Source organism: Amaranthus tricolor, chromosome 6 (genome assembly GCF_026212465.1).
Source record: "Amaranthus tricolor cultivar Red isolate AtriRed21 chromosome 6, ASM2621246v1, whole genome shotgun sequence".
Classification (NCBI taxonomy): Eukaryota; Viridiplantae; Streptophyta; class Magnoliopsida; order Caryophyllales; family Amaranthaceae; genus Amaranthus; species Amaranthus tricolor.
In genome coordinates, this window is record NC_080052.1 from 22,936,347 (window position 1) to 22,954,434 (window position 18,088).

General features: G+C 32.9%; 2 protein-coding genes across 5 annotated transcripts; one reads left to right on the forward strand and one right to left on the reverse strand.

The window, feature by feature from the left end:
• The first annotated feature begins 911 nt into the window (after window positions 1-911).
• LOC130815155 (deoxyhypusine synthase) lies at window positions 912-8,060 on the forward strand. 4 transcript variants are annotated; one of them, XM_057681523.1, is made up of 9 exons: window positions 912-1,334; window positions 3,660-3,874; window positions 3,968-4,135; window positions 4,760-4,978; window positions 5,146-5,232; window positions 6,268-6,373; window positions 6,474-6,709; window positions 7,650-7,801; window positions 7,971-8,060. In XM_057681523.1, the coding sequence occupies exons 2-8, from the start codon at window positions 3,680-3,682 to the stop codon at window positions 7,761-7,763; spliced, it is 1,125 nt and encodes a 374-aa protein (XP_057537506.1). In that variant the 5' UTR covers window positions 912-1,334; window positions 3,660-3,679; the 3' UTR covers window positions 7,764-7,801; window positions 7,971-8,060. The 4 variants fall into 4 exon arrangements, with proteins under 4 accessions (XP_057537506.1, XP_057537504.1, XP_057537507.1 ...); XM_057681521.1 differs by having other exon boundaries at window positions 7,650-8,060; XM_057681524.1 differs by having other exon boundaries at window positions 3,663-3,874; window positions 7,650-8,060.
• A 2,468-nt stretch (window positions 8,061-10,528) lies between these two features.
• Window positions 10,529-14,491, reverse strand: LOC130815194 (uncharacterized). Its single transcript, XM_057681576.1, has 2 exons — window positions 14,311-14,491; window positions 10,529-13,076 (listed from the first exon to the last, which is right to left on the reverse strand). Exon 2 carries the CDS (start codon window positions 12,996-12,998, stop codon window positions 11,043-11,045), a length of 1,956 nt encoding a protein of 651 aa, XP_057537559.1. The 5' UTR covers window positions 12,999-13,076; window positions 14,311-14,491; the 3' UTR covers window positions 10,529-11,042.
• Window positions 14,492-18,088: the final 3,597 nt, after the last annotated feature.

Genomic DNA, 18,088 nt, shown 5'->3' on the forward strand with positions numbered 1-18,088 from the left:
AGAATATAATGTTAGAATACATTTTGTTTTGAATTATATTTTGTTTTGAATAATACATTTTAAAAGACATTGATAATAAAATCTACTTAGGGTTAAGTCGAATACAAAACTCTTTCACTATTGGTTGATGTTATAAGATTTACAAGATCACAAGGTAATCCGAGCTAAGGGTTACTAGCATGGATAGCTAATGTTCTCTCCCCATCCTAGTGTTTAAAAAGACAAAAGACTTTGGTCTATTTTTTAATAGTAATTCTTAAACTATTCGATAAATTTAACAGTGTTTTACTCGAAACAATCTTGTTTCAAACATCAAATTTTAACTGAAACTCATTTAAATTTATTTTCTAAATTATTTTACTCCAAAACATATTGGTAAATTTGATATAAAAGATATAAATATTTGTTTATTCGCTTTTAAAGGTTCGAACTATTTTCAAATGTAGCCGATAAAAGGTAAAATAAATCTTTAAAAATGAATAAAGTACAATTTTTAAACCTTTAAAAAATAAATTAAAGTTTAAACTTTTTTAAAACCAATGAGCAAAAATTTATATTTTTTAGATCAAATTTTCCAAACATATTTGAAGTGTTACAAAAAAAACCCTCATTTGCCTTTTCTTTCTTTCTTTGTTTCCTCCTTCCACTCCTCCTTTTTTGTGTTTACCGGCTAGTCTATTGGAAAATCAACTCTTTGAGAGACGTATATTAAATCCAACAAATTAAAGATCAATGCTTATTTACCTATTTTTACTGGCTACTTATATTATCCTTAATGCTTAATTACCGTATCCTTAATGCCTACTTTCAATATCTTAAATGTCAACTTACATTATTCATAATGATTACTTACAATATTTTAAAAAATATATAATGGACCAATTCAACTAGAAATGGTCTTCCACGGCAGTTTGTGTTCACCAATTTGGTTGTCATCTTTCAAATACGCCTGTCGTCGGCTCTTCGAAACACTCGCATTACCAGTCCGCCAGTTCATCTAATTTCTTCTTCAAACTCCATTTTTTTTGCCCCAAAATTTTCACTTCAAAAATTATTCTTAGTAGGTTAAGTGTTTAATTATTGGATTTAGGGTTTTATTTTGGGTATTTGGGGTATCCAAGTGGAAGAAGAGAAGGACACTACTGTGTCAGTGTGTGCCCTAGGCGCCTGCCATTGAGGCCCTACTACAGCCGCCGCCTGCCGTGCTATCTCCTGTGACCGGCACTACCTGACCACCACGGCTCCATCGTTGGGCGTCCACCTGCCGTCTGCCGCACCAGCTCTGCTCTTCTCTCCAATCTCCATCATTAATTGGACCATTTCTCTTCTTTAAGGTTATTTTTTTCTTATTTCTTTGCAATTTAATTTCATTCAATCTTAATGCTGAAATTAATCAAATTAATTTGTAGTAATTCAGTTCTAAAAGATTGGAATGATCCTGGAATTTTTCATATTACTGTTTCCTACATCAAGCTTGCTAAGTACTTTAACTAAAGGATTTAGTGTGAGTATTACTTGATTTTTATGCGTAATTGTTTTGTTACTTGGTGATTGAAGTGTGTTGAATGACTATTTTTTTTATCTCATTTTGATAGGAAAGTAAGGAAATAGGTTTTCTGTGTATTTCTTGAAAGTTATATGAGAAAATCTAGCCTAAAGCCCATGTTAATAATTGGGTTGAAACTTGAATAAGAATATAAAATATGCACAATGGCAATATAGTACATGAGAAATTAGAGCATACATAAGAACCGTGTCACCCCCTCAAGTCGGAGCATGAGGATCATAGAAATATCAAATTTGCAAAGGAGGTACAAAAATTTGCTCTTCCCTAGTGCTTTTGTAAAAATATTAGCAAGATGATCACGAAATATGACTAGTAACAATAGTGCCATCCTTTATAGCATCGCGAACATAGTGCAATCAACTTTAATATGGTTTGTTCGCTCATGAAAGACGACATTTTGTGAAATGTGAAAGTGCACACATCACAAAATAATGGCATTTATGTGCAGTGATTTACCCCTAAACTCTAAAGTAAAGCTTTGAGCCACTTTAATTCAGAAGTAATGGTGGCCATAGACATGTACTCTTGCCTAAGAATGAGAAACAATATGTTGTTTCTTGGTTTTCCAAGACATGAGGGAATTACCAAGAAACTCAAGCCGACTAGTGACAGAGCGTGTAGTCAATGGACAACTAGCCCAATCTGAGTCACACCACCTAAATAACGATAAATCACCATCAATACGGAAAAAAATACCACGAACGACACGAAGTGCTGCATCCCAAAGCTCTTGATGAGGTTAGTGCATGAATTGAGCTAAGATATGAATTGCATATGCCAAATTCGGACGAGTAAAAGACAAATGAATAAGACGTCCCACAAGGCAACAATAGCTCTCTGGATTACTAAGAAAGTCGCTTGTAGATGATGGTGATTTTGCACAATAGGAAACCACGCAGGCTTGGGTCTTAAAAGGCCAGTCATCGTAATAATATCAAGAGCATATATATATATATATATATATATATATATATATATATATATATATATATATATATATATAAGAAAATTGATAAAAATAAAAAGTACAAGATTATGTATAAGAAGCTAAAAATGAAAATAAAACACAATAATCAATAAGATTTTCAATAACATGTGATAAGGTTCTTATGTATGCTCTCATTTATGATGTACTTTTTTTTATCTATAATCCAAATTTTATATTCTTATTCAGCACAATTATTGATATGGGCTTTGTGTATATATATATATATACATATATATATATATATATATATATATATATATATATATATATATATATACTAATTGGGCTAAATAAGAATATGAAATTTGGATTATAGCAAAATAAAGCACATGATAAATGAGAGCATACATAAGAACCTTATCACATGTTATTGAAAATCTTATTGATTATTGTATTTTATTTTCATTTTTAGCTTCTTATACATATTCTTGTACTTTTCATTTGTATCAATTTTCTTATATAGGTTATAGTTTGTTGTAGCTCACCTATAAAAAAGGCTATATTTTGGTTATTCTAATTTCAGAAATTGATGCAAGATGGAGTTATAAAGTATTTTAGTTGTTGAATTGGAAGTAGGTTTTTTATGGATGTAATTTTCAGATTTTTTTATTCGGATTGTTTGATTTACTACTAACTTTCCTGGAATATCTACAAGGTGGATTTCATATTTTTTAGGTAGTTTCTAACCAAAAAACTTTGTTCTTGGTAGTTTCCATCAAAATTCCGTCAAAAAGCCAATTTTGTAGTTAGTTTTTGACAAAAAAAAAATTGTTATTGATGGTTTTTTTTTACAAAAAGTCGTTTTTTTGGTATTTTAACATTTTTCATAAATTAAATGCCCTTACAATCAGAGTCTTCTAATTGAGCACCTTGTGCATTCTTGTTGATTCTATTCTTATTCTTATTCTTATTTTCTTGGATTTTTTAGCCCCCCATTTTATTCTTTTCCTGTTCTTTAATATGACTCACAGCTGTAGGTTTCAAAGGGGGTCATTTTATTAATAAAATAAATATAAAATGGGTGATTTTTGCTTTTTAGTTGATGTGCTTGGTTGAAGGATGTTACATCTAATGAGGAGAAATTGATTTGTATAATTTCTACAGTAGGATTTAGGAGTACCAAAATGGAGAATGATATTATGGCATCAGTTCGCTCTGTAGTGTTCAAAGAGTCAGAAACCCTCGAAGGAAAATGCATTAAGATTGAGGGTTATGACTTTAATCAAGGAGTAAACTATCCCAAGCTTTTGAAATCATTTATCTCTACAGGTTTTCAAGCATCTAATCTCGGAGAAGCTATTGATGTTGTAAATGAAATGGTTAGCTTGATTTTCAAATTGAAGTATACTTTTATCTTTCATGTGCTGTTCTGATCATTTGCTGGTAATCATTTGAATGATGTGTGGTTTTAGCTAAATTGGCGACTGGCAAACGAGATAATTACTGAAGATTGCAGTGAGGAAGAGAAAGATCCTGTGTTTAGGGAATCTGTAAGATGCAAAGTGTTCTTAGGTTTTACCTCAAATCTAACCTCTTCCGGTGTTCGTGAAACTATTCGATATCTGGTTCAGCATCATATGGTGAGATGAAATTTTTAAACAATCTTCTGATTAACTTGTTATAGGTTTTGCTTTTTATGTGAATAATATGATTCAATGCTTGACATAGTCTGTCTTTACTTTAAAGAGGAAAATAGAAAAAGGCTGGGAGGTAGTGCTTAGCAGATCACTTGTTTGCACGATGATGTTCGTTGCAATGACATGACACCCTTCCGAATAATTGTTTTGACTGTTTGGATGTTATTTCAGAATTTCAGTATTAGTGGTCATTTAGTGTTCAGGTTATTTATTTGGTGAAAAACTTATCTACTCTGTCTAAAAGGAAAGCAGTTGAGAGAAATTCTATAAAACCTTTTTTTGGAATGAATGGATAACATTACTGTAGTAAAAGGAAATCAGTTTTCACACTCTCACTCTTAATTGTTTGACCGTTTGGGTGTTATTTCATATTGCAGTGTAGGTGGTCATTGGATTGTAGCTACTGCAGAATTATTTGTCTTTTGATAGTTGGGATTACATCAATTATTTGTCTCTTTAATGTCGTCGTGACCATGTATACAGACAAGAATTTGTTTATTTTCTTTTCTCTTGCGCTTTAACAAACATAATATTTGCACTCAATATTTTTTATTTGCACATCCTCAGGTTGATGTTGTTGTAACAACTGCTGGTGGTGTAGAAGAGGATCTTGTTAAATGCCTGGCTCCTACATTCAAAGGTGATTTTTCTTTACCTGGAGCTCAGTTGCGCTCCAAAGGATTGAATCGTATTGGTAATTTATTGGTTCCAAATGAGAACTACTGCAAATTTGAGGATTGGATCATTCCCATTTTTGATAAAATGTTGGAAGAGCAAACTACAGAGGTGATTCCACTATTTTTTTAGTGGTCTAATATTTTAACTATTGATAAAATGTTACTTCAGAAATGTAAATTTAATCAGTTACAGATTTTATCTTTGACATAAATGTAGGCTTCCATCCTTCTTTTTCATTTCATTTCTCTTATTAGTGTTTATGTTTATGTTTGCAGAAGATCATATGGACACCATCCAAAGTGATTGCTCGTTTGGGAAAAGAAATAAATGATGAGAGTTCATACCTTTATTGGGCCTACAAGGTGAGAGATTTGCAAATTTAGAGTTTGATGTGAGATGTAGATCCTTAAAAAAGGTGTGTTCATTATTTTCCTTGTAGAGTTATGGGTAACTTCTGTGGTTATGCGAGAAGGGCGCCATGCCATTTTGTGCATTTTAATTCACACTATTACCATGTTTTTTGAAGCTTGCATGGCAGCTCACAACTGATACATACTGCATTTTCATGTTTAATCCCTTCTTTCTCCATATTGTTCACAAATATTGCTTATTTATGTTCTTGTTAATCAAGGGAATTAAGTATTTTTTTAAAAACAGTAATTATAATAGAGTTTGCATATAGTAAGATCTAGATTCAAGATCGGTGTTAGGTCTCTAGATAACTTCCATTGGTGAATCACTATATTTCTATACAAACTCAACAAAGCTTTTTAATTTTTTTTATTTGCCATCTTATGTTTATTTTGTAAATTGCCTGCTTATTTAACTTTTTGTAAGTAGCCATTTTAGCTAGTTCTATCTTCTTCAAAATCAAGCTTGTCTTAACCTGGTGTTTTCAAGGTCATGGGATTGAAGTATACTTAAGACACTTGGCTTTAGGTTTCCTTGCCATCTGGAGTCTGGGTTTATTATTATCATTATCATAGGTATTGAGATAATTTCACTTGTTTCGATGGGGCCAAAGATGGGGCCGAAGATTTATGGTTCTTAAGATTTGGATTATAATAGATACACAAAATGTTTGCTACCAATGGTCAATGGAAAACCTCTTACTTTGTTTTATCACTGGTAAGGTTGCATGCATCTGACCTCCTCAAACCCCACCCTAGATGGGAGCCGCTTGATAGCATTGGAGTAACGGAATATTAAAATGTTGTATAGGTCTTGAGATAGGATCTTTGATCAGGCCTACCTGTTTCATTTCATACTTGAAAAAGAATTAGCACGATGGTGGTTGGTAGATAGTAGTAGATTAGCATTTACTTGACATATTATGTCTTTGGTTCCATTCATAGAATACAACTGATTCAGCTTTCAATTTATTTGTGAAATTTCAGAATGATATTCCAGTATTCTGCCCGGGTTTAACAGACGGATCTCTCGGAGACATGTTGTATTTTCATTCATTTCGAAATCCTGGTTTAATTATCGACATTATTCAAGGTATATCTAATTTGTAATATTATATAAGAATTGTCAGTTTACATAGTGACAAAAAAAAAAAAAAAAAAAAAAAAAAAAAAAAAACTTGTGTTGTGAGCAGATATCCGAGCTATGAATGGGGAGGCTGTTCATGCGACTCCTAGGAAGACTGGCATGATAATTCTTGGTGGAGGATTGCCAAAGCACCACATTTGCAATGCAAATATGATGCGTAATGGGGCTGATTATGCAGTATTCATTAATACTGCCCAGGAGTTTGATGGTAGTGATTCTGGTGCTCGTCCTGATGAGGCTATATCCTGGGGGAAAATTCGAGGTTCTGCTAAAACCGTTAAGGTTCGTACAACCTAACTTTCAGCTTCTTTTTTTATCAAGTGGTACTTTCATCGCTTTGCTTCATGATGTTCTACTAGCCATTTTGACAACACTAATTCCAAAAATGACTAAATTACACTTACAATTCCCGTATTGATTAATATAGTTTTTCTCTTAATATTAGTTATTCATCCTTCTTATCTAACCATCATCACATTTGTATTGCTCCATCCCCATACCCCTGCTTCTCCATGGTAGTGGCACTTCTAAAATCCCCATCATGATTGTAGCCTTAATATTTTCTCAATACGCTAATCCACTTACAGCCAATAACAGATTCGGCAAATGTTTGATCTCTCTTGTATGTCTTTTTGTATATTCAATAAACAATCTAGCATTGTTTTGAGATTCTGATTTTCATCGTCACAACTACTCGATTATTTAATACTGCTGAAATCTTTGGTTTGGTGAATGCAACAGAAGAACTGCTTGCTTTGAAATAATATACTCCCATTGTGCCCATTAGTTTTCTCCGTGTACAACTTACAATCTGAGTTGCTCGTTTCTCATGTTGGGTTATTACTGATTGGATGTACGAACCTTTAGTTGGTGATTACTGATTGGATGTAAATCTTGACATGAAATTTGAAATTTCCGTGTTCAGATTGGACTTCAAAGTTGCATTCATGTCCTTGTGAATCTTTGCAATAGAGTTCATGGTAGATGATAGTGCTTTGCTGTGGAGCGAACCAGGGGACTTTTAGATGTAGTTAAAGAAAGAAAATTGGGTATATTTATCGGGACTAATGTTGATATGAGTGTCACGAATAGGAACTGAATGTCGGGTATGGTGTAACATAAATGTTATCCAAGTCATTCTTGAAAGAGTTTTGTTAAAATGGCTAACTAGGTGCAAGCCTCTTCGTTTTGTGCTCTAATTATACCGTTATCTGCATTCTAGGTACATTGTGATGCTACCATCGCTTTCCCTTTATTAGTCGCAGAGACGTTTGCTACCAAAAGAGAGAAAGAGAGAGAAGCTATCGCAAAGGCTGATATAGAAGGAAGATCTTGATGTTCAGTGTCCTAATCGCACGGCCTTATTGATTTCGTGTAAGCATGATCATGCCTGGTTCTTCATCAAGCTCAAGGCCCTAATTTTGGAAAGCCCACTATTTTTTATTTATCTTGTTTTTTGTAGTGGATGACACTTAGCAAGATTAAAAATTTTCTTCAATTTTCATTATTCTTTTTTGATAATTGTATACTTGTCTGGTTGCAGGATATAACAACATTTGTGAAGTGTTTCATCACTTGCGTATATTTAGCAATTGATGACTTCTTGTTTATTAAAATTATTGATTTTGGGTTACTAGCTAGTGCACTTATGAGTATTGTTAAAGAATACTCCTAATAATCGACTTCGCGGTACTAAATAATGAGCGACGATTTCTTGTATGTTTTTCTTGATTGATATAGTAAAAAGGTGTTTCAATATTTATACTCTTTGTTTTCATTGTTCTTCTGAAATTTAGTATTAAACTTTAATTACGATTTCTCATCGATCAATAAGAAAAAATATATTTATGTAGAATTTTGTTAGATTAGTCTTAATGTAAACTTTTTAAATATCAACTTTATAATTTTTAGAGATAATTATCAATGTTACCCCTGTACTATAGCAAAATATCAATGGTACCCCAGTTAATATCAATGGTACCCCCAGGTATATGCTAATTACAACCGTCACACTATTAATGATTTTTCCGTTAAATTTTGATTTTAACCTAACCAAGGTTAGTTTCTTCTTCTTCCCGTTTCCCTTTCCTCTTCCTGCTTTCCTTCCATGGCTGCTTCATCTCAAGCCCGACAATGATCAACCCGAATATGCAGAAAAGAGGAATTAGGCGGCTCCACCTTATCAAAAGGACCAGAAGTTCCAGAGTTTGAGAATTGATAGGCACCAAACCTTGACGATGGAACAAACCCTTGAGATGTCGAAACAGTTGAACTCATTGACTTAGCAGATACAATTATCAGCCAGTAGAAGCAACAAAATCAAATCTTAAGAGCTGAGCTAAAAATCTATAAGCTAAAGCTTAACAATGTCTGAATCAACTTTATGAAATCAAAGCCAATCCTAAATTTAATTCCAACTCTATGTTCCCTGGCCTACTGAATCAAGAACATTAAATTTTCTTATTTCTTCCTTATTTTATAAGATGCTCTTTAAAAACCAATCACAAATTGATAGTCATCACTCATAATTCTATACCAAACCAAAATTAACAAATTTTACGATGTCAATTGATTACCATCAATCCCAAAGTAAAATAATTATTAAAAAGGTAAAGATTAGACAGGTTTGATTGCAGATAAAAGTAATTCCACTGCATCAATGTTTAATCCCCAGAAGTAATTAAACCATAAGAATGAATCGACGATAAAAATTGTTGAAGTCGAATTGATTTTCAAAAAGGATTTATTCTTTTTCAACAATGAACAATATGATGTGATGTGATAATGAAAACTCAGACGAACCCTAAAATGAAGAGGAGAAAATTTGAAAAGATCAACCCAAATTAGAAAAAATCGAAAATTTTGAAGGATTTGAAGAATATCTATTTATTAAGATCAAGATTTGGTTCCTGTCTCCTTAGTTGTTGCAATTGAGAGATTCAGAAGCGAAGGAAAAGAAAACTCACTCAAGAGAAGGAGACTCTTATGTTGATTGGAGAAGAAGGATCACAGAGAAAGAATGAAGCAGCCATAAAAGGAAAGCAGGAAGAGGAAGAAACTAACCATGGTTAGGTTAAAATCAAAATTTAACGGAAAAATCATTAATAGTGTCACGGTTGTAATTAACATATACTTGGGGGGTCCCATTGAAATTAACTGGGGTACCATTGATATTTTGCTATAGTACAGGGGTACCATTGATAATATCCCTAATTTTTAAAACCTTACAACTATCGCTCAAAAAAAAAAAACTCAATTATAATTGTTTGTTTTTAAAGTTTATATTGGGATCTGCAAAAAAAAGTGAATGAGAAGAACATTTAAAAATAGAGGGAGCAGTTGATAAAAGTTATAAAGGTATCCATTTCTTTAAATTTATAGATTGTTTAACTTTATTTTTTGTCGTAATGTATTATGGTATACAAATCTATTTCAAATTGCATACCAATAATATTTTTTTTTTCATTTTTTTGATATTATTTAATTATTTATGTAAAAGTATATGTTAAATATAATAAAGAGTTAAATAACTTGTGCTTAGTACGGACAATCACCTAGTAATTTAGTAAATTAGTGCTTTGTCTTATTAAAAAAGAATTCACGGTCAATTATCACTTAAAAAAATGGGACATGTGTTCAATTTTAAGGGTAATAACAACTATAAGTCTATAACAGTATCAAAGCCTTAATCCTAAATGATTGAGATCGGCTGAATATCTCTAAATTGTCCATATAACGGTGAGCAAGATGCTTATGATGCTACAACAAACTTAGCGGTGTTTTATTTTATGATCGACAGAATTATCTTTTCTTTGTTGTGCCTCTACCATTACTATAACGAGACGATTTGAAATATAATTGTGCAGATATTAAATATATAATTGCTATTGCTATAACAGAAAATGTCACATAATCAGTACAAGGCCTATAATATTACACCATTAGAGAAAGCATTGTAAACATGAAATTTATGAATTAACAACTCTTGTTATATTGAATGATGATTGTATGATTTTTTAAGTGTAGATACGAAATAATTATTGTAACAAAGAATGCCACACATTTGGCAAAGGGTTGTAATTGTAAACATGGTATTTGTTAATAAACTCTTTTATTATAGTGTATGATACGATTAGATATGAATACGATGACTATTCCATAACCCATATATTAATAGAAAGCAAAATAGAAGAATATGCCTCCATATACATTGATCAATAGAATAATAATCATCATGTATAGGAAAATAATAAAAAACAATAGAAGTTAGGCCCTAGAACCCAAAATGACAGAATACAATTTGCATCCCCTTGAGCTATGACCTAGTAGTAGGCAGTAGCTGCTACATAAAGATGAAGAGAAGCCCATACACTGTCAAAAATTTCACTAGGATCACAATATGTCATGTACTTCCTGGGAGCCCAACCTACTATAGTAACTGTTATGAACCAATCTGGTGGCAACTTTTGAAATGAAAGCATAAGTGTATAATAAGACCTGTGAGTTAAACAGATAGATAAGCCTGACAATAATATCCAACCGCCAAAACCAATCACACGAGTCAAAATCTGGATCAAAATTCGTATCAAGATGCTGCATTGCACTCTAATCTCTTCTAACTAGCATTTTTCTTGTTTCGCAAAATCTCCTTGAGTGAAGTAAATTTCTTCTTGCATTGGTTCACAGTTTTTCCTGGGACAGCTGCCGCAACACGCTCCCAACGCTGAGGTGTTTCCTTGGGAAAGGTTTTTAGAGCCTGAACAAGAGCTCTTTCTTGAACAGGAGACCACACATCCTGATCAGACATTGAAGCATCAGGGCTATCTGTGGTTGCACTTGCTGATTCTTCGTGGCTGATGGAGCTCGACGAAACATTCGTAAAATCTGCTGTACTCGTTGAACAAACATCAGGACCATTCCCAGTTAGAACACCTAGAACTTCTTCTCTTGTACTAATTGGTGACACAATAAATGCAGCTGGTTTCCTTTTTTCGAGGAATGAATCAAATGCCTTAGAACCATCTGGTTTCTGGAGAAGAACAGTTTTTGTTGCTTTCAGAATCTCTTCAACCGATCTTCCGGTCCCTATATACTCAGATATAACCTCCCACCTACGTGATGTCCCTTTTGGAAATTTCTGCATACCTTTTCTCAACAAGTCAATTTCTTCCCTACCCCAAGGTTTCTCTTTCTTTTTGTGGCCATTCAATGTCATGTTTCCATTAGATTTTACTGCTCCACTTTGCTGAGAATTCTTCTCCTCAGCTTTATGCCCAGGTTCTGAGTTAACTCGACCATGTAAAGAGTCTTTGAGAAGTTTATCTTGTTCTTCTTTATCTTTCCCCTCTATCTTGTCACACAGATTCTTGAGTCGCTCCATGTCAAGTGACATACAAAGTGTTTCTATATCATCCCCAGATATGTCAAACTCATGCTTAGATGCAACTTCAGCAGTAAGTGACCGAAGACGACTCCGTTCTTTGCGTAAGAGTTTCTTCTCCTTCTCTTTAGCCTTCTTGTTAAGCAAAGCAACTTCAGCAGCTTTTTTTTCTTCCTCTTCTTTCTTACGCTTCTCCTCTTCAGCAGCTCTAGCAGCTTCTTCCTCTTGCAGCTTCTTAGCCAAGAATTTCGCTTGTTTCTTCCGTTGCTTTTCAGCTTTCTCCAATTCCTTCCTCCTTACAATCCTGGGATCTCTTTTATAGGCATTGTCAATAAGAGTACGTATGCGGACGTACTCTTCTTTTCTGGCTTTCTCACTAAGCTTTGCATTCTGTCGTTCCATCCATCTCTTGTGATCACGAGATTCTGCTTGCTCAAGGTCAAATTCATCTGCATGTGGAAATTCTCTCCAGCTTTTGAAGGAATACCAAAAATTATAGAATCTATCAACCTCATCTAAAGGAGTGTCATCATCTCCCAATGAAGGCGCAGGTTGGGTAACAGACCAACGACTATTCCTCATAAAAGCAGGACCGAAAACTTTGAAAAAGTTCTGCGGTGCGCAGTCTGTAGGGATCTCGTCATCAAATTCATCAGTTGAATCATAAATTCTTCGTCGCTGAGGGTCAATTAACAGTTCATAAGCTTCTTGAATGGCCTTGAAATGGTTTTCAATTTCTTCTTTCTTGACTTGCTTTGCAGCTTCACTCTTTTCTGCCAGGAGTAGTGCAGCTTGTTTGTCAGGATGATACTTTAAAGCAACATCACGGTAACTTTTCTTTATTTGGTCCTCAGTCGCAAGATATCTCAAATGTGCCAAACCCAGTAATGCATAATGATCTTGCTGCTTACCATCAGCTGCAGATTTCTTCTTACTCTTACCACTATAAGAATCAAAAGAAGGAGCATAAGTCTGTTCTTTATCACTTGATACACTCTGATCATCCCTGTCTGAATCCTCTTCAGAGTACCCAGTAAGCCGGAGAGCAGCAACATGGAAAGCATGGCCAGCAGGTTCAAACCTTGACTCCTTGATAGGGAGACCATTTGACGAAACATAGACAGGCTTTCCATCTACAAGTTCTTGTGTGTACAATATACATAAAACATTACTCACTTGCTGGGCCATCATTTCTTAATAATGGCCCCAATATCAAAGCAAAGCAGAGCCACCAAAAAAGTAAGTCTTTAACTTGGCACAACCAGTAAACTACAGATAGCAAAAAACCATTTTTAGAAAATCAGATAGCCAAATAATTGATCCTAAAGTCACAAACTCAAGTATTTTCGCACACAATCTTTCGAAATAATTATACGACTTTCTAAACTGAAAAAAACTAGGCCACGTCAAAACAAAACTTATAATCTCCTCATCAGTAAAACATTCAGAATATTACATGATTTTATTGCTAGACAAACTAAATCACCAATCAAAGAAAAAAAAAGACTAAAACATACCATCTGCGAAAACAATATTAAGAATCTATGAAACATCAAAAAGACAATACGCCTTCAAAGTAAAGTTACAGTTGACAACACATAGGAGAAGCAGATATTAGAAGACAGGTTTCAGAGTGTAGAGATAAGCATCCATGGCGACTGGAAGCATAATAATTGGACAAACAGCAACAGAGAGCACAAAAAATAACAAACCAGAGGCAGTTCCTGCCAATAATATTCCAGTTTTATTTCAACAGGTGTTGACAAACAGATGGCAGCAGTATCATTATACCCAAATACTATGCATAGTTACGGTTTTAATCAAATCAGAAAATGAAAATGCATACCTAATGTTTCAAATTGTTGATGCAATTAATTTACCCAACACAATTTAATCGTATCAAATCAAATCAAAACTCACCATTATAGTCTTACTACATTAGAAAATGGAAATACGTCATTGAAACTCAAAGAAATCGATGCAATCAAAAACAAATTGAAACAAATTCAATAAAAAATAAACAGCCAACATCACCCAGTACGGTTGTACCCAGTGAGAGAAGTGAACGGTGGAGTTTGTGACGAGTGGTGACCGGAGAGGAAAAGTCTAAAACTTTTCCAGCAAAGTAATCATTTAAAATCATAATAACAATAACACACTCAATATAAACTGGGTTCGAATCGATTTACACCAGCGCCTTTGTCGCACCATATTCATCCAAATTAATTTTTACGCTTCAATTAACAATTTTTAAAAGAACATAAATCATAGACTTCGAATGGTCTCAATTTTACAACATACGTAATGCAAATACTGAATAAATGAACAATCAAATCAAAAACTCGGATAATTCGCTATAAACGGAATTAAACGCACAATCGCAATTCTAACACACCAGACGAACAAAGAAAAATCAACGGATTAGATATATACATATATATATATATACTTCATGTGTATGTTTAAAAAACTGAAGATTTAGGGTTTAGAGAAAAAGACTGACATGGAATGATGGATACTGAGTAGCAGGAGGAAGAACAACACAAAACGCTGTGGTGGCGGCGATAGAAATTGAAGAAAGACGGAGGAAGTAAAATGGTTTGAGATTGAGAATCAAAAGAAAGACGGTGAATAAGCTCTAAGAAATTGAGAGGCTTTTTCAATCAAAAATACCAACTAGTTTCCTTAAAATGCTAGGGTTTATGCCTTATATTTTTATTTATTTATTTTTTTTTTTTGATCTCTTTGCACTTCGGTTGCCCTTTTTTTTTCCTCTCCAAACTAAAAGAATACACCAGTTATAATAATGATAATATATTTTTTTTTTCCTTTCAAATAAGATGTATATTTTCCCTCAAATAACATACTTAAAATCGTTTTTTTATCATGAATTTAATTTGATTAAAATTATTATGTATTTGTTCGATTATTACTCTATTGTAGATGTCGGATGATGTTTTTATAATGAATTATTTGGTTCTTTAAAAAAAAAAAAAAAACAAACGCAAACCACAAGCTGAGGAGGCTCGATTCCCTGATCCAAACACTTGGTCTATTGTATTTTTAACCCTGGCTTCTTTAATACTCCCTCTGAACCAATTTAGATGTCTCATTTGCTTGGGCACGGTTATTAAGGATGGTGTGGGGTTCATTAAAAAGCGTAAGTAGTGAAGGGTAGTTGGGTAAGTATGGTATATGAGGGTATATTCGTAATTATTTGTGTGAACTAAGGATATTTAGATAAAAAAGATTGACAAAAATAGAAATAGGACAACTAAAAAGATTTTGCCAATTAAGGAAATTGGACAACTAAATTAGAGGGAGTAATTTATAATACAATTATGATATAAGTGCTAAGTAAATATCACAAATTTAACTTAAATTTATTGGTAAAAATAGTATAATATAGATATCACAATATAGATATCACAAATTATGTTTTTTTCCTCTAAATTAGAGGAATTTGTCATTTTGCAATCCGTTGAGAATAAACTCATCTATGGTTTATTTTTGAATAAACTCATTTAATATCCTTGTTGAGAATAATACAATATCGCAATCAGCTAAGAATAAACCCTTAGTTACATGTTTAGTAACTTGTTAAACATTAGGCGAATTTATTCTCAGTAAAAAAACCCCCTTAGGTGGGTTTATTCAAAAATAAACCATAGATCAGTTTATTCTCAAAGGATCACGAATAGGTTGTATTATTAATTATTTTATACAATTATTTTGTTACAATAACGATCATGAACTATTTTTTTTGGGTAATGTAAAGTCTATTCGGCACCCCTTAGATTAGATGTTTGCTTCATCTCTATAAAAAGAATTGTTGACATAGTCAAGTTCATATATAACGTAAAATTTAAACACAAATACACAAATACTCAACTTTTTCACAAAAAAAAAAACATAAACTTAACTGTCTAAATGCAGTATTCCTCCCCCTTAAACCCACTCAAATCGTCAAAAATCTACCTCCATTGTTGAAGAAGCTTCATCTTCATTGCATTTTGAGTAAAACGTTGTAGACTTCCCACTTTTTATCTCAAAGTACGATTTGTTTCCGGTATTTTTTTTTTTTTTTACTTTTATGTCTCAAATATTAAATGTGATGCTTGAATAACTTGCATTGTATATGAATGTTAGTTATAGATGTTATAGAATAAATTTTTATCAGCCCCAACGTCTTTATCGTGAAATGAGTCTATACAAAAGACTCATTACACTAAAAGTTTCTATTATCTATGAGACACTTGTTGTAAATGGTGACTCAAACAAGATAGCACCATTAGAAAAGATGAGTAAGGGTCGAAGAAGACCTCCGCAGGGCGCGGAGTTGCCTCTGCCTCAGGTCCGCGGGGCGCGGAGTTGCTTCTGATCTCACTCTGCGGCTCGCGTAGTTTTACAAAGAGAGTCATAGTAGTTTGTGAGCGTGATTGTAACTCATCTTGTATTCTTTGCGATCATAGTGAAATTATTTGTTCTCGGTGCTGGTGGATGTAGCTATCACATTGATAGTGAACCACGTTAAATTTCTTGTGTTATTTTCTTATTGGTTGCATTGAATTTCTTGTTGTTTCATTGTTGTTCATCGACCTTGCTTCCGCTGTCGCACAACAACACTATCATACAAGAATTTGTCAATTCTTGTTTATTTGGGACAGGATGAAATGGGTTGAGATTATGGATAATTTGATTACTTTATTTGGTAGTGATTGAAGATATGTTGACAAACAAATTTTTTATTAAGACTATTTCATTGTGAGACAATTTAATATGTGCTAGTCTAATTTTTATTTAGTTATTTATTGTGTAAGTTTAACTCAAATAATTTAATTTTAAGTATAAATAATTTTGACTATTTATATGCGCTCGTCTCACAATGAGATGTTCTCATACAAGATTTGTTGATGTTGACATAGTGTAAAAATGCTTTTTTTATGGTTCAGTTATCCCATTGATGCAAATTGAGCAGCCATGTAGACAATACTCCATTTGATGAGGGAGCTACGGCCATGTCTCTAATCTAAATGTAGTGGTTAGTAAATTTACAAGGATGTATTTAGTAATATTACGACTTAGTGCGTATTAACATTAAATCTCACATGATTGTTTTGGATGTTATAGTGTTAGGGTTGTGTGTTCGTGACTTATAACTAATATCTAAGTTATTATTATAAAAATTATTATTGCCTTTATTTCATGCAAAATTACTAAATAAATATATAAAATAAATTTTACAATGATTGAATGATGAATCACTGAAGCCTGCAAATTTACGGTTGTTTTATGACACTTCGGCCGCGGTTCAATCGCGCATTTTACGTGACTTAGTAGCTGTTTAATCGCGTGCGACTATTATTTTTCAATTTATTTTTATTTTTTCAAATTTACGATTGATATCGATGCTTACCGAATTATTTTGATGATCATTTTCATTTGCCATTGTATTTTGATTTTTAATTTTAGTTCGGTTTTAGAGAGATGTTAGAAAGTGAAAATTAGAAATGTCATGAGGGACAAAGTTGGAATTTCAATATATAGGGTGGTGACACAACGAAAAAAGGTGGCGACTTATAGTAATGCCCTTATTTTATTGAATAATAAATATGATAGAGGAAAAGTGGAGACCATAAACAATATAAAAATATTAAAAGAAGGTTAGTGAAAAAATCTAGGGAGTACAACTAATAAAAAATATATTTTATAAAATTAGTGGGAAACATGTGAGGACTGATGACCATAAGGAATATAAAAATATTAAAATGAAGCTAGCGGAAAATATGTAGGCACCAAACGCATTATTAAAACACAAATTGTTGTGAGGGACGGTCTCTCCAAATAACACATAGCCCAATTAATACAAATTAAAGAGAAAATAAGAATATGAGCTTGTTTTGAGGTTGTATCTTTGAGAGACGATCTCTCACAAAAGTAGTTGTTATTAAAATATTAAAATTAAGATGGGCAAAATTGTTTTTGTCCAAATTGTTTAAAATATATCCTACAATTCGATATTTATATGACTTTATAATCTAACTCGACTTGATTCAACTTCAAAATAAGTTTAAAATCATGTAAAACCAATACAGATGCAAAAGCCGATTTTAATCTGACCTACCACTTGACCTAAAATCAACTTGATAAACCGACCCAAAACATGAGTTACAAACAAATTACGTAAAACTAATGTAGAATCAAATATCGATTTTAAACTGAACTAACACTTGACTTAAAATCGATGAACCGACCCAACACGTGTAAGTAGTGTAACACAA